The sequence below is a fragment of the Falco punctatus genome (assembly GCF_963210335.1).
Source record: "Falco punctatus genome assembly, chromosome: 5".
In the NCBI taxonomy this organism is placed as follows: domain Eukaryota; kingdom Metazoa; phylum Chordata; class Aves; order Falconiformes; family Falconidae; genus Falco; species Falco punctatus.
In genome coordinates this window covers 78262421-78285326 of record NC_137584.1, presented here as the reverse complement: position 1 = coordinate 78285326, position 22906 = coordinate 78262421, and the positions used below count along the sequence as shown (strand labels likewise).

At 41.3% G+C, this 22906-nt stretch overlaps 1 protein-coding gene across 6 annotated transcripts in view; it reads right to left on the bottom strand.

Moving 5' to 3' along the window:
• Positions 1–2769: 2769 nt before the first annotated feature.
• ADGRF4 (adhesion G protein-coupled receptor F4) overlaps positions 2770–22906 on the bottom strand; it is a 28313-nt gene continuing 8176 nt past the window's right edge. For 2 of the 6 annotated variants that reach the window (XM_080389232.1, XM_080389231.1), the window contains 3 exons: positions 21286–22650; positions 20563–20604; positions 2770–20469 (listed from right to left, as the gene is read on the bottom strand). In XM_080389232.1, the coding sequence (XP_080245358.1) occupies positions 20365–20469; positions 20563–20604; positions 21286–22650 (1512 nt within the window). In that variant the 3' untranslated portion in view covers positions 2770–20364. Of the gene's footprint in view, positions 22651–22906 lie in introns of all 6 variants that reach the window. The other 4 variants (XR_013928447.1, XM_080389233.1, XR_013928446.1 and 1 more) reach the window with 4 other exon arrangements.

The window sequence follows — 22906 nt, the reverse complement described above, 5'->3', positions numbered from 1 at the left end:
ATCCCTGACTTTCATTCAGTGATGATTGGAAATCTTTCTGTTATGTCCAGCCTGAACATATACCTATTTATTATTATATTGAAACTCTCCTGTAGCTCTGATAACTCTTGCCTCACTCATTTATTTCCCCACTGTATTACAGGAACCACTATCATTTCAACCTTCATTTTGCCATCTAAGTAGATGAAGTACCTTCCATTTTCTGCATGAAGAGAGATTCCCCATTTCTCAGATCACAGTCACGCACTCTCAGGTGCTGCCTTAGTTTATCCATCTTTATGCAGTGTGAGACACTACATCCTAGATGAGGGGGTTTATGTATGTATCACATACCAGGGGTGTTCATTCTCCCTGGTTTTTATTGAAAAACCTTTCTGATACAATTTAGGAGAGCATTCAGCCCTTTGACAGCAGTAGAATTAGGGTCTGTGTTGAGCCTGTGATGGGATAGTCTTTCACGTCAAGATAGGCTCATCTCAAGAAACAACCTAAGAGCAGTTCCTGCTGCTATTTCCTAAGGGCATCCCTTGTACCTGGGACCTGCATACCTCACCCTGTTTCCAACTACTTCAGACTTCAGGGTGACTGTTTTCATCAGCCATGTTAATACTGGGAAATTATTCCCTGGCACTGAGTCTTGGTCACCTATATTTAAACTGAATGTTTGTTCACATTTTCAGCCAAGACAAACCAGCACCCTACCAACAAATCCCAACCGTGGGCCAGGAATTATTCCCAAAAAGGTAGCCTGGATGTGGCCTCACCATTTTGCTGGCCAAAGTAGCTTCATAGTATGGAAATACTGGCTGGCACCAGGGCCAAAGGGCCAGCTGTGATCCTGCTGATGTTCCTAGTGCCAACGCACCCAACACGTGCTGTTTTAACCTCCTGATTAAGTATGGTCACTACGGATAGCTACAGACCTGGATCATTGCTGATGGTTTAAATCTGTCAAAAGCAGTATATTTGCCATTGGACTAAGTGTGATTTTTGCCTCTGTAACAGTTATATGTGGATGTAAAGAACTACAATTATAGAAGTCCATTATTTTCTGAGAAAATATTGACATTTTAATTTCCCAGACTGTGGGGTTTGAGACACACTTAATGCTAGATGAATGAACAAAAAGTATTGCAGTATGACACTGTAGAAGATAAGGACTGATTTTTATTTACATTGAGAAGTTACTGAAAAAAATTATTACTTACCACATCAAGCTACAAATAACTACAGCAGTGAACTTGTAAGACTGTCACAGAATTCCAGAAAAAAACATGTACATGACATTTGAAAGAATAAAGCTTGCAGAATGGAGACCATATAGCATTAGTAAAAATGAGCTCTTAGACCTTTTAAATACTGAAGCCTATAAGAGACTTTTTTTTCTTTTTTAAGATAGCGATTAAAATAATGTCCTCAAATAATCCTGAGTGGCATTTGTGTCATCCCAAAGCAATATTACACAAGATGCTAAAGGTAGTAAAAGGAATCAATTCCTGCAAATAAAATCTCATTCTTTGACTAGTGATCATGCTATGATGCATTCCTAATAAAAGAGTTACTCCTCTAATTCTTACCAAGGATAGCAACACCAAGAAATTTTGCACTCGGAAAAAAAAGCAGTCTAAGTGTTCGGAATAAGAACAAAGTGGATTTTAAGGACTTTTTGATCATTAACTTAATAGGAAATAAAGGTACATTGTGCTCCTGTAGAAGATACATCCTGATAACAACAAAAAAAACCATTGCCTAATTCTTGAAACAGCCATTGTATTAATTGTACCTTTTCTCCACAAACAGATTAACTTTTAATGACTTATTATTGTTCACACTATAGCAAGTATTGCAAAGATAATGCTGTTATTGTCCTCAAACTGTGAGTTATATAAAAGATTTTTGGATTTCATGATAAATCAGACTATGGCTCATGGTGGGGATTTAATTACTTCAAGTGCATAGAAGAATACTGTCTGAAGTTGAATCTAAGATATTAAGCATGTATTTAGCATAATTTAAATTATTTTACTATAACACATACATTTTAAAGAAGGTGATTGAAGTTCTAACTCCAAATTAGATTAAATGGGAGACAAAATAAATGGAGTAAGAATTACAGGGTGAATAAAATTAAATGAGACATTGCAACTATTTAAGATACTCAAGATTATATTCGCTAAGAGACAGAGCAAAGAAGAGGTAGAGACTGAGTGACCACAGCATGGAGAGGTGAAGGTGTAACCAGAACCCACAGCCATGGTGTGCAGATAAGCCTGGTTCAGTCTTGAAACAGTGAATGCTTTTTTTCTAAGCCCTTCTTTTATGATGTTCTCACTGCAGTACAAATAATAAAAAATTTGAAAACATGCAAACCCACGGTGGTGGATAAGCCTTCGCCTTAACCATTCCAAATGTCCAGAAGAGGTCTATTTATTTATTTTACATCCCTTGCTGCTCATAGTCTCTCTCTCTAAATGGTGACACATGAATGTTGCAAACTCTGCTGGGATACTGGGAGCTCCCAGTCAGAGGCTGGACCTTATAGCACGAACTGGAACTTGAAAATGAAGTCTATCAAAGAAGCAGAATACACTTTAGCAAATAACTCCTTTGTAATTGTAAACACACAATTCCAACATAATGTTCTCTGGAAGGCACAGGAGGAAAAAACATAATTACTGGAGTGCTATCTAGAATTTTCACAACTTTGAGAGCAATCCCTTGAGGACTAGTAAATGCTAACATCTTCCTATTGAAGTAAAGAGATTTAAAAAAAAAAGACACAGGCGTATCATGACAGGGGATCACACACTAACCAGCTGCTGCTGATCTTGCTTAAATCATTTCATGAACATCAACACGAATTATATATACGCTACACATCTGCACACAAATACATTGGCAGGAGCTGATGTGGTGCATATTTTCAAGGTCACTGAGCTCTTCTCTAGGAAAAAAAGGTTTTGCCGTTCATCTTTAGAGTGAAAAAGAAAGAAACCATGAGTAAATTCCAGCACTATTTCAAACCCACCAAAACCAGGAAATGCAGATCAAACTGACTGGAATGGCATGTTGGCAGTTTCTTTTAGCAACAAGAACAGCCAAGTTTTCCACTTCTATCCAGCAAGATCTTTTTTCCAAGTGCTTATAGCAAAAGTGAAGCATAGAGCTTCAGCTCCAGCTATAGAGGAACAAATACAGGTGTGAGTGAGCATTCAGGAGACAGAGTATTCTCCTTCATGCCTGAGGAGCAGAGATGGAGAATATGAACTCAATGTTGTGGTTCAGAGGAGGGATGCGAAGCAACATGGCCAAGAAGAAAGCTAAGCAGTGCACACATCCTACACAAAACATCACAGCAGGATCATGCATTCACACCATACTGCTGCAAGAGAGGGAAAAGAGATATTTAGATGTCCTCTGGGACAGCCAGGGTCTTCCATATCTTGAATTCAGTGGAAGCATTAATGCTTTTTAGCTCTTGGGGAACTTAGCTGCTGTATTTTAGAAAACACAAGAAATAGCCATTGTATATGTAATGCAATAAAGAAAATTATGGATTTCCTCTGTGCATCCCTTTCATCCTCAGGCTGAGCTGCCAACTTTGGGTAGCCAACAAAATACCCTCAGCCTTGCAATCAAACACAACTCATGGGGACGGACATCTGACAACTCCTCTGCGTACTAGCACGTGCCATAGCACAGAGAAAGAGCAAGGAAGTGGGATCCATCTCCCTGAAACATAAGGCATCCAGTCCAGGGTAGTCCATAAGCTCCATAAGCAAGGGTCACACATGGATACCTCCAGACTGAGGTTCATTCCCAACTGAGCACGGAAACACAAAGACATCCCATGAAGAGGGCTTCTCCCAAGAACTTTAAAGTTCATAAATAAGGTACTACCACGGAGGGGATTTTTGGACAAACTCACAAAGAATTCAAACCATTCAAAAGACGGGACTATTTTGCTCATCACAAGCGCAATTCCTGCCTCACAAACTCATTACCTAGGAGGCAGGCACTCAGGCAACAATGAATATTTACAGGTACTTCACTGAACTATTCTCATCTGTGCTTTCACGAGGTCCTTAGTCCTTCTATGCCACCAAAAAAAAAAAAAAAAAAAAAAAAAAAAGGATTTACTTTTGCACCATCACAAACGCGCACAGTTCAGCCATTAAACCACCCCTACCAGGGCAGTCCTTTTAAATCACCGCCTGGTAGTTACATACCAGCACTGAAAGCTGTAGCCTCTAGTCCATCACTGGAAACATGTCCGTCTGCCTTTATGTGCACATTATAATACCCTGTAATTTTATTTTGGTCCATTACTGCACTATAGTCTAAATTACCAGTAAAATGAAGGTCTGTTTAAGCTTGGAAAGCCCTCTGGCTAAAATCTGTAGTATGCTAACTACAAGAGGCTGAGATGTACGATATTATTTGTTTCTGAATCACTTATTATGACATTATAAGGTTTGTTTCTTACTTCAGATTGTAAACCTAAAGAGACTACTCTTAAACTCTCTGGAGCAGAAAGATGTAGGTAAGTTTTTCTTTCTTGTTCTCACACAACTGTACTATTTGATTAAAAGTTCCCAGATATTGCACAGAATTTTTTTTTCCTTACACCCCAGATTAATTTTAGAATTATTTAAGTAATAATTTTCTATACCTATGATACCATCCATTTAATTACAGGGTGCTTCCTTCTCATTCAATCTCATTGAGACTTTCTGGAGCCCTGCACTGCTCCCAAGTCATCATAGAGAATAGAAAAGAGATACTTGCCTATATCTGTGTGATTGGCTTTTAACAGGTCTGCTAAACATAATTAAGTTTTGTTTAATTATCATGCCAGGAAAATTAGTGCATGCGGAATCTATGCTAAAGTTCAAGATGATCAGTACATATCAGTGATTTTTCTGAGAAAAGTTCACGGTCAGAAATTGCCTCAAGAATGTTAATTTAATCAAGTCACACTGACATTTTCCCCTAAAGAGAAAATCAGACAGTAACAGGAAAAGCCACATCACCTCCCATTTCTAATGAAAACAAATAGACCGTTTCTAATATAACTCAGTACAAGTGACACAGCTGTGCAACACCAACAACAAAAAATGTTTAGCTGATGCAGCCATTTTACATGCGCAGAAGTGAAACCATGCATTAACTTGCTAAGACAAGAAGATGTTTCCATTATTCTCCCCAAGGAACTTCTTTAAACATTTTTTTCCCTAATACACAATTTCATCTTATACCACAACAGACAGCCCCAGTGACAGAGGATTTCATAAAATCCCAAATAGCACAGGAAATCTAGGAAAATAATTGACAAGGTGATATTCTGAGAGTATATTTAGTGCCACAGGCAAATCAGCAAAATCATACCTTGATACTAAGAAAAAGAGAAGAATGTATCAAGCGTAGAGGGGAGGAAGGCTGCAGATTAATTAGAAGGTGCATGTTAGGCATATTTTTTAATTAGACACACTCTGACTAAGTTTGAGTTATATTTTCAGGCAGATATGTACCAAATTGGTATCAGTTACTCCATGTGGGAAGGACCTGGAACAAATACAGGTGTCAAGGAAAAAAACCAGACCTTCTAAAATACCTGCTCATAATTGCCCGTAGTGCAGGAAGCAGAACTGGAGATGGCATTTGTTATTCAGGTCACATCTACAATTTGTGGTAAAACTGTAATGCTAAATTCACCAAATTCTCTCCCAGCATTTATCAAGAGCAGCCCAGCTGGTGTCGGTGGGGAGCTCTGCAGAACATAGGTAGGCAAGTTGAGTTCTGGTAGTAAGTAATTCTGAAAATGAACACTTTCATAAGGAGACCGCAGGCTTACTGTTTTTACAAGGTACTTTAATGTTCCCAAATTGAAAAAAGCCCCAAACTTTTCCACAAAAGATTGGTGATGTGAAATTTAGAATAGAATTCCCATTTTATTCAAACTCTTTGTTCTGTCATTTTTTGAAATTTTAGTCAGCAGTGAGGATACAGAAAGAAGAGTCACGACTCATACTGGACACCTCCCACACCAAAAATTCACAAATCCACATGTACTGGCCTATAGCTTCTTGTGCAGATAATCCAGGACTTCCTTCCTCCTCCTTCTCCCTGTCCATCATCTGGCCCACAGCCACGGTACCAGCAGATACACAGTCCACGCCACTACCCATGGGAGAAAACATGCGGTTATGCCCTGGAGCATTACCAGGCTCATCCCTGCATCATCCCAAGACAGGCATGTTTTTGGTTTTTTTCCAGAGCAATTACATTTTGCTCATATAATGCTGCACAATTGGTCACACAGCTGAGAAAGGGCCAGAAGGGCCCCTGACAAAAGCAAAGTGCTCAGCTACAAACACCTCCATTTGCAAACTTCTCTATTTCCTCCAAATTTCCCTGTTGGAAAAGGCAATGGCGTCTCCCAGGGAGAGGATGGCAAGGTGCAGGTTGAAAGACAGGTGATTTTTTTCTTCCTGAGCTAGATGTGGCTTGGGGTCTTCACCTCATCCCCCTTGCTCTAAGCAGTTCAGTCAGTATTCACAGAAAACACAACGCCAATTGCAGATCGCAGAAGTTTCTGAAAGTTCCCAGTAAAATGCAGCTGAATTTACAACACATTTCATACCTGCAGTATCATGCTACATATGAAATTAAAAATCATCATCTGTACTGGTATTTATGTAAGGTCCATCATTCAGTTTTAAGATTTCAAGTCTGCAAGCCCAGCAAACCCCAGCTCAGCTGGGCTTTGCTTCCTTTTTGTACAATGCTGGTTCTTTGATAGATATAAATATATCGATCAAATAAACGCACCATTTTAAGGCAAGTGGCTTGAAGCTGACGGGTTGCACCTTCTGGCTCACCGAGGGAAGTTTTTTTTCTGTCCAACGGTAAAGGCAAGAGCTGTAGCTGCCACTAAATCACCTCTACAAATCCTGAGCAAGGGGATTGTGCTTGTCGGTGTTATTCCTGGTATATTCAGATAGTGTAGGAGATGCTTAGCAGTGATCATGGATTATTACCCTGCATACAGACAGACAAGAAGATAATAAATTATTGGAAGTGGGCTATTTAGTGAGATCGTTAAATAGTCTCATGCACGTTCTCCACTGTGCCATCCCTGTGAAGAATTGGGCTCAGCGAGATGGCAAATTTTTTTTACTGGGAAGAATATACATTCCCTGTACTTTTCTTCAAGACTTATGTGGTTATATGACTGATGTGAGTAACCCAGATAAGATCTGGGACTGTGTCAATCTCTAATACCTCTCCAGGACTGGTAATAGCTGGAAAGAAGATTTAAGGTTATGCCATGGTCCCAGGGGTGAAAAACCTGTCATTAATCATTAGGATCTGATCAATAAAGGGGGCAAGTTTGGGTAGTTTTGTGTATTATCCCTTCAAACTCATTTTTGTGGTGTAAAAAACATTACATTTTGGATTTTCTTTGTGCAAATGACTCTGGTTGATAAATGAGGTGCTTCACAGGATGGAGAGCTCAGAGCTCACACTGCGAATTCCCTGCGGGTCTGTGCTAGCACCGATGAAAGAGGGGAAAATCTATGACATTAAAATGACAGATTCCATTATACTTGCACCTTCAGTGGTTGTCTGGTCAGGAAAAAGAAAGTGTGAATGTGCTGAGCAAGATGACTTTGACTTGTAAAAACTGCTTTTATCAAGGTCACGCAAGCAGTCCAAACTTTTAATTGGGCGCAGTTTTCTTACCACAAGGGTGCTTGCCCTGCTCTTGGCTCATCTCTGGCTTTCCACAAGAGTAACAGCACAGCCGTAGTAAGGTGCTTTCAAGGTGTTGGAGAGTTGGACTGGCTGTTTCCAAAGGGACTCTGCTCACCCGGCAGGACAAGATGTTTCAGAGATGGTTGTTAGCATTGTATTGAGCACATATGCATAAGCAAGGTGAGAACTGAGAAAAAAAAAAAAAAAAAAAAACAAAACTGAAAAAATACAGCCCATCTGTAAGCCTTTGCCCAGTCCCAGTCTGCTGGGCCCCTCCCAGTACAGGTGGGGCTCTGCCCACCCAGTACAGATGGGGCTTTGTCCCAGTACAAACAGGATCTCCTGGCCTTGCCTCCGTACAGACTGGGCCCTGTCCCAGTACAAACCGGAACCCCTGACTCCTTTCCCAGTTCAGATTGGGTCCTGTCCCAGTATAAACTAGATCCCTGACCTCCTCCTAATACAGTCTGGGCCCAGTCCCAGCACAAACCGGCTCCCCTGGCCTTGTCCCAGTACAGACTGAATCCCCTGGCTTCTTTCTAGTACAGACTGGACCCCATCCCAGTACAAACTGGCAGCTGTAGCCCAAAGCAAGCAAGCTTGAGGATGGCAAAGAGTGCATTGATGTCTGGTTTAACCTTAGGCAGTCCCGCAAGGAGCAAGGGGTTGGACTTGATGATCCTTAAAGGTCCCTTCCAACCCAAGATCTTCTATGATTCCCTACCAGAAAGGTCCCACAGCGGAAAAATCAGCAAGCAAGAGGGTGAGAAAAGCTGTTCTTGAGATCACACTACAGACAAGAAATACTGAACTGAGGATTCAAAGTCAGATTTTCAGTTCAAATTCAATTCTGTCAAAGGATACACAAGAATTGTTTTCACTAAGTTTTTCTCATAATGAAGTTGTTTTCAATTCTTTTGGTGGACCATTTCAGAGGGGGTGGAAGGTCCTTCTGCTCTTCCCAGAAAATTGCTTTTTTGTTCTTAACACAGCAATCCTCTAAAACATTTTAAACAGAAGTTATGATTTTTTTGTAAGCAAAATGTTTTGGTTTTATTTATTTTCCAGATTTTCATTCTTCCACATGGTTTCAATTTTCAAAACCCTTCAGTCAGCCTTTAGGGAAAAATTCTTGCCTTCACCTCTGCCTCTCCGAGAAGCTAGTGTATGTATCTCTGATGATAAAAAATTAGAACAAGTAATTTAAGTTTTTCTGCGTCTTTCTCTTAGATGACTGCAGGCGACGAACTATTGCATTGCTCTGTAGCCTCAGCCATATGCACTCTAACAGATATCACATCTTTACTGCCAGCCACAGATTGGTAAATTTTAATCCTATCAAGATGTATTTGGTTTATTTTTAATAGCTCTACACATCCAAAGCCTAATAAAGATGTTAACAAACAAAATAATTTATTCCATGCAGAGCCTCTATTGATATTGCATGGACAGATGTATTTCTTTCCTGCACACAGAAAGGCTATGTAATGTATTTTGATACATGCACACACATAAAAACACCTTTAAGTCTGGTGATAAAACTGAAGAAGTATCATTCATCCACAAATAAATCTACCACTTCCTATCTTAGTAAAAAAAATTACGGTTGATGCACTGAGAGGTGTGTCGCTTGACAAACATAAACTTCATCCAAAAGATGCTACAGCATTAAGAGTTTTGTATTTACAGTGACTTTTGCCAGGGGGTGGGGGACAGGACAGGGACAGGACTTAAAGCAGCACTCAGTGAGTCAGTTGAGAGCAAAGTTGCTCATCAAGCTACTTTAACATGTTGGCTCAGAAGTAACAGACTGACTGTGCCCAGGATACTTCATGGGCAAAACCAGCAGAACTGGTGTCTTTCAGTTACCTTTCGACAGAGAAGCAACACAACTGGAACAAGGCAGAATTATTACACTAACAATAATTCTGCAAGAAAGGCTTTAGGTTCACTGACTAGCCTAGCAAAACACCAGAAGACAGTTGAAATTCAGATGGAACTTAACTCAAAAGCTGTTTTCCAAATTGGTATTTTGTTGTCCTGATGTTTTCTTCATTCCTAACTTGTACAGAAACTGGCCCGAATGAATGCCAAGATGATCTTGATACAAAGGCAAAACAACTGAAGTTTCCGACTTCTTTACATCAGGGTAAAGAATTTTTTCAACAAGTTCCCCAGCTGTTCCTTCAAACTTCCAGGTTTCATTTACTTATTAGGATGATGGCACCGTTGTATAGCAGAGCTGAGCAAAATCAGTTACATTTGTGGGGTTTGGGTTTTTTTTTTGTTTGCACGGTTCATCTTTACTGCACCAATAAAATAACTTTGGTCTGAAAACAGCAATAAAGCATTGTAGAAATCATGGGTTTACCCTGAAGAAATAATGCAAGAACTTGTTTCGTACTATTTGGTTTTATTTATGTTGTCATAAGATCTCTTTCTGAGCCAAATGGCTTGGTTTTATTTCTTGGGAACAATGATTTAGTTATGTCAAAACTTATCAACTAACTAGAGCTCAAGCCCAGAGTTCACCAGTTGAAAATAATACAATTTTTAAGAGAGTTTCTTTCATATAAACATATGACTCCTGTCATAATGCCTGTAGGATACCCTTTTCCTCTTGTATTAGTAAAATTAACAATTAAGAATTTTGGTAAGCGGTTATTAATCACCTGTTTTTCTGCCTGCAGTGGAAGATTATCTTATGCTACTAAGTTACTTCTACCTAGAATTGCACAGGGCAGTAAGTTTTGTTTAGCGCATAAATAATGGTAAGTATTTCCCTTACCTGTCACCAACATATTTCAGAATGTATTCTCATAAACACATGAATGAAATGAAAATTTTTCAAGAGGAAGCCTGTCACTAGCAGTATTATTATTATTCACTTCTACTGTGGCATCATGTAGGATCTTGAGCCATGGTCCAGGATGCCAGCATGCTGAGCTCTGTGCATCATAGCACATCTGGGCTCAATCTTAAAGGTCTTTTCCAACCTAAATTATTCTATAGCACAAAAGAATAGGTCGCGTTCTCAATATTCAGGTTTGGTACTTAGGTCAGGTTTGTGTCACCCCATTTTACCAAGGCAGAAGTTAACCAAGGTCAGAGATTCAGCAGCTGGTGTGGAGACCTTCAAGAAATAAAATCCAAGGTTATAGTCCTAATGCCATAAGTAATCACCCACATAAATGACTGGATGGGTCAACTTTTAGGAAAATCAAGTTACTGAAAACTTTCACTAATATAAATAGCATGTGTTTGGGTTTTTTTTAACAGAGTTAAAAATAGAACCATACGTAAGTCCTTGTAAAAAACATTTAGGTAGGTCTGCATTTAAAAGTTTTAACACCTTACTACCAAAATGATTAGATTAATTAAAGCATTAAGATTCTGAATGTGTTTAGTATGAGCTGTGGATTGTCCCAGTCCTGATTACACTCGGTCTGATGTGACCAACACACCATCGGTAAAACGTTTTGGTGTCTTTCTGATCAGCTGTACCCTGACCAGGGTGTTACACAGCAGGGCTGAGCCCGCAAACCTGGATCGGACCTTCCCCATGGCAGACTTTTTTATTCCCTCACCCCACCCCCCAAAGAGTAGACAGAGTTTTCAGCCTGTGACCATTTCTGCTTTGGGGCTGATGCCAATCTCCAGTACACCCAGAGTTAAATTACGCACTCAGACTCACCATGCATCATCTCAATAGAGGATGCCAGCCCTAAAGCTATTCTTGGATGCTATTATCCAAACTGATTTTAGAAAATCAGGATTCAGGCATACATCCCCCTCACTTTTTGAGGTTCCCCAAGAAAATTTACACACTGGGAGAATTTAGGACTGACTGACAGCAGTTCAGCTGATCTCCAGAGAGGGGTGATTATTCCATCATCAGAACAATTATATTTTAGGCATATTTCAGCTGAGAGTCATGCTTATCTGACTTACACAGCTTTTCTTCACATTTTTTTCACCTCTCTGCAAACTAGTGTTCATGGAAAAGCTGGAAGCAACAACAGTGTGTCTCGCTCAGCCCATCTCTTTTCTCCCCTCTGGCTCTAAGCTCCATTTCCATAAAGAGCATTTATTTTTAAGAATGCTGTAGTAGCTCAAGTGATCAGCAACACATGCCAGCTATTATACAGCTCTCTAATTCAAGTAATTTAGGATGGTGACCAACAAAAAGGGAAGCATTCCTTTAGGTGGGGGAGGGGGGGCAAGGAAAAGAAATAAAAGCATCATGCATTCACCAGGAGGACCCCGATTTGCATGCTTATTCCTCGTAAACTCTTCATAGTAGTGTGTCCTACACAGAAGCTGCATTCTGCTGCTGCTAAGCAGCTGCAGAGCTCCACATTACCTCAGACAGCAATCTGTGGACATCTCATCAACTCCTGCATCACCCTTTGCTTTCAGTTTCAGGCATCTGCCATCTCCCATCACCACACGCTGAACCCCCAGACATCCCAAATGCCCTGGGACAAAGCTTCCCCACAGAAAGGTCTCCATGGGAATTCCAGCTAGCGGACTTCCCACCTCTGCCCCACAGCATGCTCCCACCTCTTTTTGCACCATTACAGCCTACGTGGGCCTCACCATGAAATGGGTCTGGTGCAACCTCGAGCTGGCCAGCCCAAGAGGAGCCACACAACACAACACCGAGCTGCACAACAGCACCTGCTCTCTTGAAGCAGCCTGATGGCCAAACCCCTGTGGTCCAGCTAGTCTGGCTACCACAGCAGGTCCCAGATGGGGTTTCCAGGGCTGGTTGCTGAAGCACAAAGCCTCCCATTTAGGTCAAAAACCCTAAAGATTTATAGCTTTTTTTTCTTTGCCAACATTGCAATTGAGTTGTCTTGCACCTGTTTCAGATGTCAACCGCTATTATTTTTTTTTTTTAAATGAATTTCACTCCTGTATTTGTGGCTTAAGTTTCAATAACCAACATTTTTGTCTCAACTCTCCTTTTTTCCTGTGGGTTTTCACATACATTCATTACAGGAAGAAGACCCATTTTCCTATTAGTTTAACACAGCTTGTAACCTGAAGGGTGCATCTCTGTACTACGTTTATTCTTCTGTCTGCTAGCAAAAATGAAAATCAATACAATTTCAATACTACAACTCCTCTTCTGAAAGGAAGAAGACAGCTCAATCTATCTGGTTTGCCCAGAAAAAGGCTGAAAGGTGGTTTGAACAGCTCCAAGAGAAGGCGGCTCTGTTTAATATCAACAGTTTCTTGTGGCCTAAAAAATAAAAGCTTAAAAAAGGATTGTCTGAACCTTCTCCCAAAAGCAGGCATTTTCAAGACACTTATGGCTTGGCAGTTTGTTTCAAAGGCAATGGGAATTTTACTACGAATCAGCACACGCCTAAGTCAGCCTTTAAGTCTTGCTTTCAATAGATCTTTTGGCACATCCTGACACACATTTACTCTAGCAGCTTTACAGCTTATTGATAAAAGGTCAAAATCCTCTGTTCTACCGCCCTATTCTTGCTATGCCCAGCGGCACCGATACTTGCAGTACAGGAGGTAATGAGAGGATTTCTGCTGTACCTCTCCAGCTGGCAAGATTAATACATGGAGCTCTCTGTAGTGAGCAGAGATTAAGATAATATTTTGTAATAACACAGAAGCTAAGCAAGAAATCCAGGCTGCCCCAGAGCTCCCAAGCCAACCATCTCAGCAGCACGGGAGATTTTCAACTACACCATGACAAAAGCAAAGGCTGCATGAGTAACTGTCACTATTCAGAAAAAGTGAAGCCTTTACTGTAGAAACAGCGATCGCCCAGAAAGGCACAGAGGACTGTGATGGATCTGACACAATTTAAGCAGGCGAGTGGTACCCTAAATCCAGTTCTGCTCTCTCATACCACAAGAAGTCAGGATTAACTACTGACATCAATGGAGTATTTCTGGAAGAAAAACACCCTAACAGCAAGGACGGGGACCAAAGATACTACTAATACACAGCAGAGTTTATTAAAAACCCTGTATATTTTTGTATATTTTATTAAAAATGTTGGCACTGATACAAGTATACTGATCCAATTACTTCACCTTCCTTTTCCTTACAACTTCCATCAAAGAGCCAGCCAAAACAGAGAGCTCTGCCTGGGGATGGCCACCTCTAGTAATAGAAATTCACATTTGGCTACTGGTAACAATACTGCAATGGAAAGAAAGGCCTGTGATAGCTATCGCATGTCAAGGCCAGAAGGGACTTGTTTCACAGGCTGGAGAACTGCCTTCACACCACTGTACAGCTCCCAGAGTCAGTGTTTACTGAAAGCCTGGTTTAGCAACAGCAGAGAAAGGAAAACTCATTGCTTCTCAAAAGACTTGCTCTACTATTCATTTATGCTTCTCAAGGAAGGGTATTTAAAGCCAGTCACATTCAAGTTAGACACAGCTCGATCTTCCAATAACCCAGTAATGGTAAGTCTGCCCACTCCTGCACCAGAGACCCTGCAGCATAAATAAGTAGTAAATCGTAAAACTCGACTTGTGCTCCCCAAGGGTCGAAATGATCTTTCTAATCAATCTGTTGTTCAACACAATCTTCAAATAGCCCAAACAGATGATTTATTACTGGTCTGAGCCTGAAACAAGAGTACCCAAAGGATAAACTTCTATCTTTCATGTGGGTTGCAGAGCTATAATTAAACACTGATGCTTAAGCAAGCAAGAGAGCACTGGGCTTTTCAAGTTTAGTACTGCTGAGCAAATAAAAGTGCAAATCCATTTACTGGCTGCAGTTAAGTAGATAAATTGACCTAAGATGACTTTTTCCAGTTGTGAAAAAGAACGACCTTAGCACGTGGCTGCAGTAACTGGTGGCAGATTAACTATTTCTGTAAAATCAGAAGAGGCACGCACCTTCTCCCAAAGCTGGAACCAGCCTCTGTGCGTAACTTAAGTCAAGCTGGGTTTCAGGTACAACGGGAACCTGAGGGGCCTGAAGAGACACAAGTGCCCAACCACATTTGACCTGAAGCGTAGACTGTATGTAAGGAGGTTTACAAACTTTACCCCATTAGCAAGGTGTCTCTGTTACACCCAGATGAAGGTGGTTCAAGGAAAACACTTCTTACTACAGCGTTCAGAGCAAAACCACAGAAAGATTTGATTACATCGAAAACAGGAAAGTTCAAATTACATATAACTCCAATGGCATTTGATATTGATTATGCCTGCTTGGGAAAGTGAAAATAAAAAAAGGCTGGTTTGTAGCGCAGAGTTAGTTAGAAAGCAGCCACACAACACCTTTGCGAAGGACCACGCCAAGCACCCACTGGTTCTTGGAGCCACGGGCAGCAGGCTGGAAGCACACCTGGAGCTAGCAGTGCCGAGCCTCGTGGTGCAGGTGGGCATCTACCAGCAGCACATTTCATGGAGCAGCCCAGCCACCTTGTTAACAGCCTGCGAGACTCTACTGGTTTGGCACTTTCCTCTCAATTCACCAGCCCTGAAGGAGATGCCTTTGACAGATAGAAAACAGGGGACAATGTTGCTGGCTCTGGAAAGGCAACATAAAACTTGAGGTATTTGAGATAAACTAATGTTCTACCCAAGAACTTGTCAAGGCTGACATCAAAACACAAGAAAATTCAAATTTCATCTGCTGGGCCAAGGAGCTCTGACATCTCTGTGCTTGGCCACCCAACCAATGCTGTAAGCCTATGGAAAAAAACGGGTTATCCCATTAATTGTGTCACCATGTGAAGAAGAGCACTTGGGGTTTTCAAGTCTGACCACTTTGGCAGGGAGGGCGGAACAGCTCCAAAACAAGCTCCTGCACGTCAAGGGGCCCACCTGACCCACTCAACACGGACATTATTAAGCTGTGCTAAACTGGTACTTTGGGAAACTGGCAGAATTTGAACTCTAGTGATTCCCCCCCACCAGCTGCACCTAGATCTGGGTCATCAGCCCATGACATTTAAAGAAATACCAGTTCATAACCCACAGAGGGCAGCTACAGCTTTCACCTCTCAGAAACATTTATTCATTAAATGCTCCTGGTCAGTTTAATTTTGGGGTATTAAAAATAAAACTTCAGTGCTCATCCTCATCCTGTACCATCAAGTGGTTCTCTGTAAGCCCCTAGTTATTTTTAAATACCTAAATGATCATAAAACCAGGGTGAAACACTTTGCTGTGTGCCAGCTGCTGAAAATAAGCCCCATGCTTCAAACATCCTTTGATAAATGGCTTAGATACTTCTATCAGCAAAGTGCAGATGAAACAGATTCCTTTCACAGCACCATTGCCTGGCCAAGACTCCTGCTGAATTTCCTGGGATTTTGGAGGGGGTGTGTATAACATGGGAAGCCTCATCTGAGATTGTCTATAAATTCAGAGTTGTAATGGACTGTGGTTTAACATGCACATGTGTGCACACACAAGACAAGGGTAAGATGCTAGGGTTGTTTTGAATTTCCAGGAGGGAAAACCCACATCATTTCAGTAATAAAATTTCACTGTTAACAGTAAAAACAAACAAACACTAATTGAATTAAATGTAATCCTGAAGAATGGTGGAAAATGGAGGTCTTAAAATACACTGCAGCAAATTCAGGTGCAAAGCAGCTGTTTTCTCCATGCTGCAAACTGCATGTGGTCCCCTTCCTACAGAGGTGACAGAGGTACCCCTACAGGGTTCACATCTGCAAAGGACATGTGCTGAACACTGGCCAACACCTCCACCTGACACTACACATCCTGTGCTAGTCTTCGAACTATTATTTAAAATATAGTAGTAGATTCATAAATCAGGTGTACAATACCAAAATGAAATAAAACCCTCAAGCGTAAGAGGCACGTAGCTCTGATACTACATTGAAAAAGGCCAGGCAGGGACTTGGAGGAGATGCTACTGGTGCTGAAAAAGGTTTAAGAGACAAGTCCAACATACATTAACTTAAGTGGGGGAAAGGGAAGGAAAGGAAAAAAAAATCCTCTAAGTGCTTCAAGGAGAGAGAGAGAAGCTGAAGCACAGAAAATGCTGCTTGACACTAAGCAGCTGACTTCGGGGCAATGGTCTTTTTAAATTTATGTTACAGCAGCATGTAAGTCCAATTTTATCTCTGTTTAATCAAAGCTCTCCAACATGCAAATGCACTGTATGAAGTGAGTGGGGATAGTCTCTTGTAGCAAAACTACAGTCTATGAGGAAAGAAAATAGGAGAGGAAGGCATGAGGAAGCAACAGAGTCCTGGGGACAAGAACTCTGTCATGGCCCAGCAGAGCTCTGCCCTCAAGATCCCCCCCTCCAGAGCCCTATCCTTCCCCACATCCCTCCACCCCCCCCCACCCCCCGAGTCATCTGGCTCTGGATTTTTCCATAGTACACATCACATGCCCCACACCCCTCGGTTCATTTCCCAGGGTATTTTTCTTCCTCTTCAGTAAAGGGGTGTTGATGACATTAAACAGTATTATTTTGATTAAATTTTCTGTATTTCAAACGTACGTGAAGCTACAGGGGGATGAGTGATTTCTGACTTGAGTAATACCAGCTAACATTAAAGGGCATTTATCTGCTTTTTTTGGTAGAGGAGAATAGTGACTGCTTATTAGAAACAATGACAAAATTTCAACCTTATTTCCATTTGAAAACATTGATGTGTCCTGACAAGACAGAATAATATTTCTATCAGAGCTTTCATTAAAAAAGGATTTCTCAGACCAAGGACTGATTTTCTAATGAAGCTGAGTACCCCATCTCACATGGACAAACCATTTCCTTCGTTAGCACACCGCATGGGACGTGGGAGCTTTCCATCCACGTGATTAAACTGAAGCATATTCACAACTTACTTTGCCACATCTAAAGAGGGAAACTAATTATTTGCAGAATGTTCATTCTTGTTTATCTTTGTCATTGTCTTGCAGGGTGGAAAAAGAATGAAATTTCTATCCTGGCAAACGGAAACAGTGCTTTGTACAATTCCTCTGACACACAAGCACTGAGATGGACAAATACCGAGATGGAGAGAACAGCTGCAAGGCAGAAATAGTGTTACATGCTCCCTCAGTCTGGGAGGACAAATGGAAATTATGAATACAGTGCCATCTAACAGAACCACTTTTGATCAAAGATAGCCAAAACCAGCTCAATAACACTCAATATTTCCACATCACATTAAAAATTAAATAACTGTAGAACAGCTCCACATGCTGTACGGCTCCTCATTGCACTGACATAAAAAAATAATAAAAGAAACTGAAGCACTGAAATGGCAAACGAGGACAAACTCTCCTCACAGCAGTTTTCATAAAGGTGAGAAAGGTGTATCAGTGTGTTTCCTCCAAGGGCTGCAGCAACACTGATGATTTCCTGCTCCTGACAGCAGGTTCAGAGCCTCTTCTCTTCTGGTTTTCATGATGTTTCCCGTGGTCGTGCTTCAGGACAGTGCTGTCCATGCTCTGAGCTGGTCAGCCACTTTGGCTCATCTCAAACCAGGATTTCTGTGTAAAAAGTGCTCCTTTTTCCTCTCACTGCTCAGGTTCACTGAAGACAACCATCCATTGCTAGGACTAAGGGAAAAGAAATCAGCAGGTCAGATTAGATATGTCATCCCTGTAGGTGGAAGTTCCATTTCAAAAAGGAGGTGCCTTCAAATCCTGTGAGAAACACCACAAGACGGTCATCTTAAAATCTGATCCAGAAGAAGGGTTTTTATGAGGCTGGAGCAACCAGGGGACCTGAAGCAAGAGTCTGCATAACCCTTCTAGGTGTTTTACACAATCGCCATTAAACCCCCAGATACAGTCCCATTCTGAAACAAGAGGTTTTAATTATTTTTATTATTTTTTTCAACAATCATTTCAGGTGTGACAAACTTTTCCAGCTCTTGTAAGTCAAACTCATGTGGTCTCTTTCACCCAGGTGAGTAGCCACATTGACCCAAGCTTGTAGACACAGGCAGCCATGGTTTCCACGTAAAATTTTGCCCAGTGAGATCACTTAATACTTTTAGCAAGTGTTGTCAAGTCATGGGATTAGTGAAATTTCTACCATTGTTTCCAGAATATTATACTGGTGGTGACTTGAGAGAATTTTAACCTACAAACTTCCAATCCTGACCTGAAGTTTGATAAGATGTGCAACAACTTCACTGTTATTTGGATCCTGGATCTGTAAAACTAGGAATAGCTTTCAATACTAGAATCAGGACTGATATATAGACTGGAGAAAAGCAAGGAAATACCTTTATTTTCCTGAAGTTCAAACTGAACTGACATAGTTTCTTTTGGCAGACAGCGGGAGCACTGCAGACTATTCTTGCGAGACAGCTAAAGGGGATTCCCTTTTATAAATACAGCATGAAAGCATTAAAGCCTCGCTACCAAAGGAAATCTAACAAACAGCAGATAAACTTTTCCAGCAGAGGTAGGAAATACTAACTCAGCGAGGTCAGCACTTCAATTCCACGAACGTTTTCCTAGGAAGCTGCTGAAACACAGCTGTTTCCTTAAGGTTTAAACACTGGCTTTTAATGAATTGCCCTGATATTTAAAAAAACCTTCAGGCTCTTTGAGAACCAACATTGATGAGCACCAAATGTACCGGCTGGGCTCTGAGTGGTTTCCATCCTGAACTGATGTCCAGCTGGAAGCAGAACCACCTTCTGATATCTAAAAGCAGCCCTGCCATCATACGGATCCATATTTTTGTAAAGATGGCAAATAGGTCATTACATTGGGATTTTGGACTCCTAATTCTGCTCCTTACTTAGTCACCTTAAATTAGGTGTATTTTACAGCTGGGGAAAAAGGTCATTGGCATCTCTGTCTAAAGGACTTTGATATCTACAGGTGAAAAGATGAGATTAAAATACCATTTTTAATTTTGTAACAGCAGTAGGTTATGTAGCAGTCAGAAGTCTATGGATTGCCACTTCTAATATCTAGAAGCTTAATACTCTCAACATACTTTTCAGATACCTGTATGTTGCGGTTTAACCCCAGACAGTAATGAAGTGCCACGCAGCAGCTCACTCACTTCCCCCAACACAGGGAGGTGGGGAGGAGAATCGGAAAGGGATGTAAAACTTGAGGGCTGAGATAAGAACAGTTGTAACAATTGAGATAAAAGCAAAAGAATAATAATAAGCAATAATGAAAACAAGGGAGAAGGGGAGAGGAATGAAATTCAAAGGCAAGGGAGAAAAGAATACTAGTGGTGCCCAGTACAGCTGCTCACCGCCTGCTGAGCGATGCCCAGGCAGTCCCCGAGCAGTGATCGGCAGCCTTGGGCAACCCCCCCAGTTTATATACTGAGCATGACATCCCACGGTATGGAATATCCCTTTGGCTAGTTGGGGTCAGCTGTCCCGGCTCTGCTCCCTTCCGATTTTCTGCATCCCTCCAGCCCTCCCGCCAGCAAGGCCTGAGAAACCAAAAAGTCCCTGACCACACTGTTTCCACACCAAATCCAAAACACAGCACCACCGAGGAAAATTAACTCCATCCCAGCCAAAACCAGGACACTGTATTTCCTTCAGCAAGCATTTGCCTTAGAAAAATGTTAAACCAGGTAAGATTCAGTGATTCGTTCCATTCTTTCCTCATACAAATAAGGTAAGTTAGTAAATTAAGCCTCTAAGGGGGGAAAAAAGCAATCTATATAAATCTTTACCTTTGCTAGACTACACTTCCTCTTTGATGAAAGGCAGCTCATCCTTAAGGCTTCTCTTGTCTGTAGAGTTAAGAAAATATTAAACGGAACAGTTTCTCAGAGCGTAGAAAATGTTCATACAATCCAGAATAAGTACTGAAGTGACCCAAGTACCTTTCTGTCCAGAAGTGTCCCAAACAACAGGATGAAGAATCCCTAAAAAAAATTGCAAAACCAGTTAACAAAACCAGCATGACCACAGGATGGTTCTTAAATGCTTCTACACACCACTTCCTTAAGGATAGATCTCATCACCTATGACTCGGATAACAGCAATGAGCAAGAGGAGTTTATCCGCCCAGTTCACACGGGCTCTCCAGGAATGTCAAGAATGGATATATAACCCATGCTAATTCTCATTAAGAACTGGACTGATGGGTTACATACCAAGACTTTCTCAACCCACTCAGCAGCAGTATTAGCCAAGAGCCGCCAAGGCAGACTGGGTATACAACAGTGTCAGGTAATATTAGATGTGTATACCGATGTGTTAAATAAAACCATCTTCAATGGCCAATGAGAATTTTCTGTGTATTTGTTAATTGATATGGATGAGCCATTTTTTTCAGTTACTGGGCATTAACCGGTGTATTTTATGCTTTACGTGAATTCATCATCCTGATTCATCACACTTTGTGCCAACTAGTTTGTTCCATTACCCATCTGCCTTTACGACATCAACGCAGGATGCCTAGTGCATGTACCGCGTTGAGTCAAAAAGAAAGCTTAGACCCTGTTTTTCACACACAACGCATGCTGCCAGCCTCTCTTTGATCTGCTACCCTTCCCCAGGCTCAAAGTTTGATCACACACCATTCCCAGTCTTGCAGAGTTTACCTGAAAGGCGTTCAATAGTGCAAACGTAACATGGAATGCCAGAGAGCGACTGTCGACAACCGTGGCTAATCCAAACCCCCAGGTGAGACCCAGAAGAGGTGTCAGAAGGGCAACATTTTTGCTAATTCGGATCATGTTGCTCAAATCCTGTGACTTGCAGCCTTCTCCAACAGAGGATCTCCCAGTCTTCACCACAACTACTATCACCACCACCACATTCACAACAATGATGCTCAGAGCGGGTGCAACAAAGGCCAAGAGGGCTTTGGTCTCATACCAATTGAGCCAGCAGGCTCCACTCCTTAAATACCCATTTTTTGGTTCAGTAATAGCAACAGTGAGGATAGATATGACCAAGGGACATCCATATCCAACAGAGAATGCTGTAGCTATGAATACAGATCTTGTTATCTTAAAAAAAATTAATAATAATCCATAAAGAATCAAAAGGCCCAAGGTAAACATCCAAAAAAACAAGGCAAGATAGAAAAAGTGAAGGAAAAACGTGGCTGCTACACACAACTGATAGTTTAGGGCTGTGTTGTGAACAACAGCCGCCAAGATGAACAAAACATCGGCGATGAGAAGCGATGTAGCAATGTTGACCAAACAAAAATGGCGCATGTAGGTTATTTCGGTTTTTGTAACGTGGCGCCAGACAACAGCCTCAATGATAAGGCAAAGAACCAGGCTGCAAATGGAAAGGCCTAACCCTACACGTGTAACGTAATCCAGCACGGCATTTCGGAGCACGGCAGGGGACATCAAAATGGAGAAGGATTTGAATGTCCGACGGTGGTACTTGCAGACGCAAACAACACTGCTGATGTTGTCAGATGTCATTTTGCACGCCCTGTTATCCCATCTCCTTTCCGTGGAGTGCCACCCAACACACTGAGCCTTGACGTTCTCCAGTTTATTCACCTTTTCAAAGGTGAGCAAAATATGCCGGAGCTCTTCTGGCAGAGACACGGATAACACCATTCCATTTACAGAAACTGGGTCCAACCGGCTGGTTTCTATAATGGCTCCAAGTGTTGGAAATGCAATGCTGATGGCTTTGGAAGCCTTGGGTAACCTGGAAAGCTCTTCTTCTGGAATCACCACGTGCCCAGTGATATTGCCTGTGTTATTGAACTCCATAGAAAAATCAAAGCTCTTTCCTGAAGTGTTTTTATGTATGCTGTAGCCTTTTGTAGAGATGAAGCGCTCCTGTATACGTTCTGACCCATTCCTTAGGAGAAGTTTCCCAGCAAATAAATTCACCGAGTCCAGTAATATTGAACTAGCATTTCTGTCCTTTACAAAAGCCCAGTTGGAAATAATGGAGCTGTTAAGAATATGGTTTGCTATCCTGCTGTAAGTCTGAAACAAACAAGAAAAAAAAAAAAGTTACTTTTTATGTTCAAAGAAACCAACTGTTATTCCACCGGCAGTCTCCAGAAAGGCTCATTTAAATCCAAGAGTGATTTCTATAAAGGGAATATTCTTCTTTGACAATGAACAGGTTCCCATGGTCAAACCCCAACATCTCACTGGCATGGTCACTACCAGAATTGTCCTATCCTCTTCATATCATGGCCCAAAAGGGGACTGGAGAAGCAAATATAAAGCAAAAATC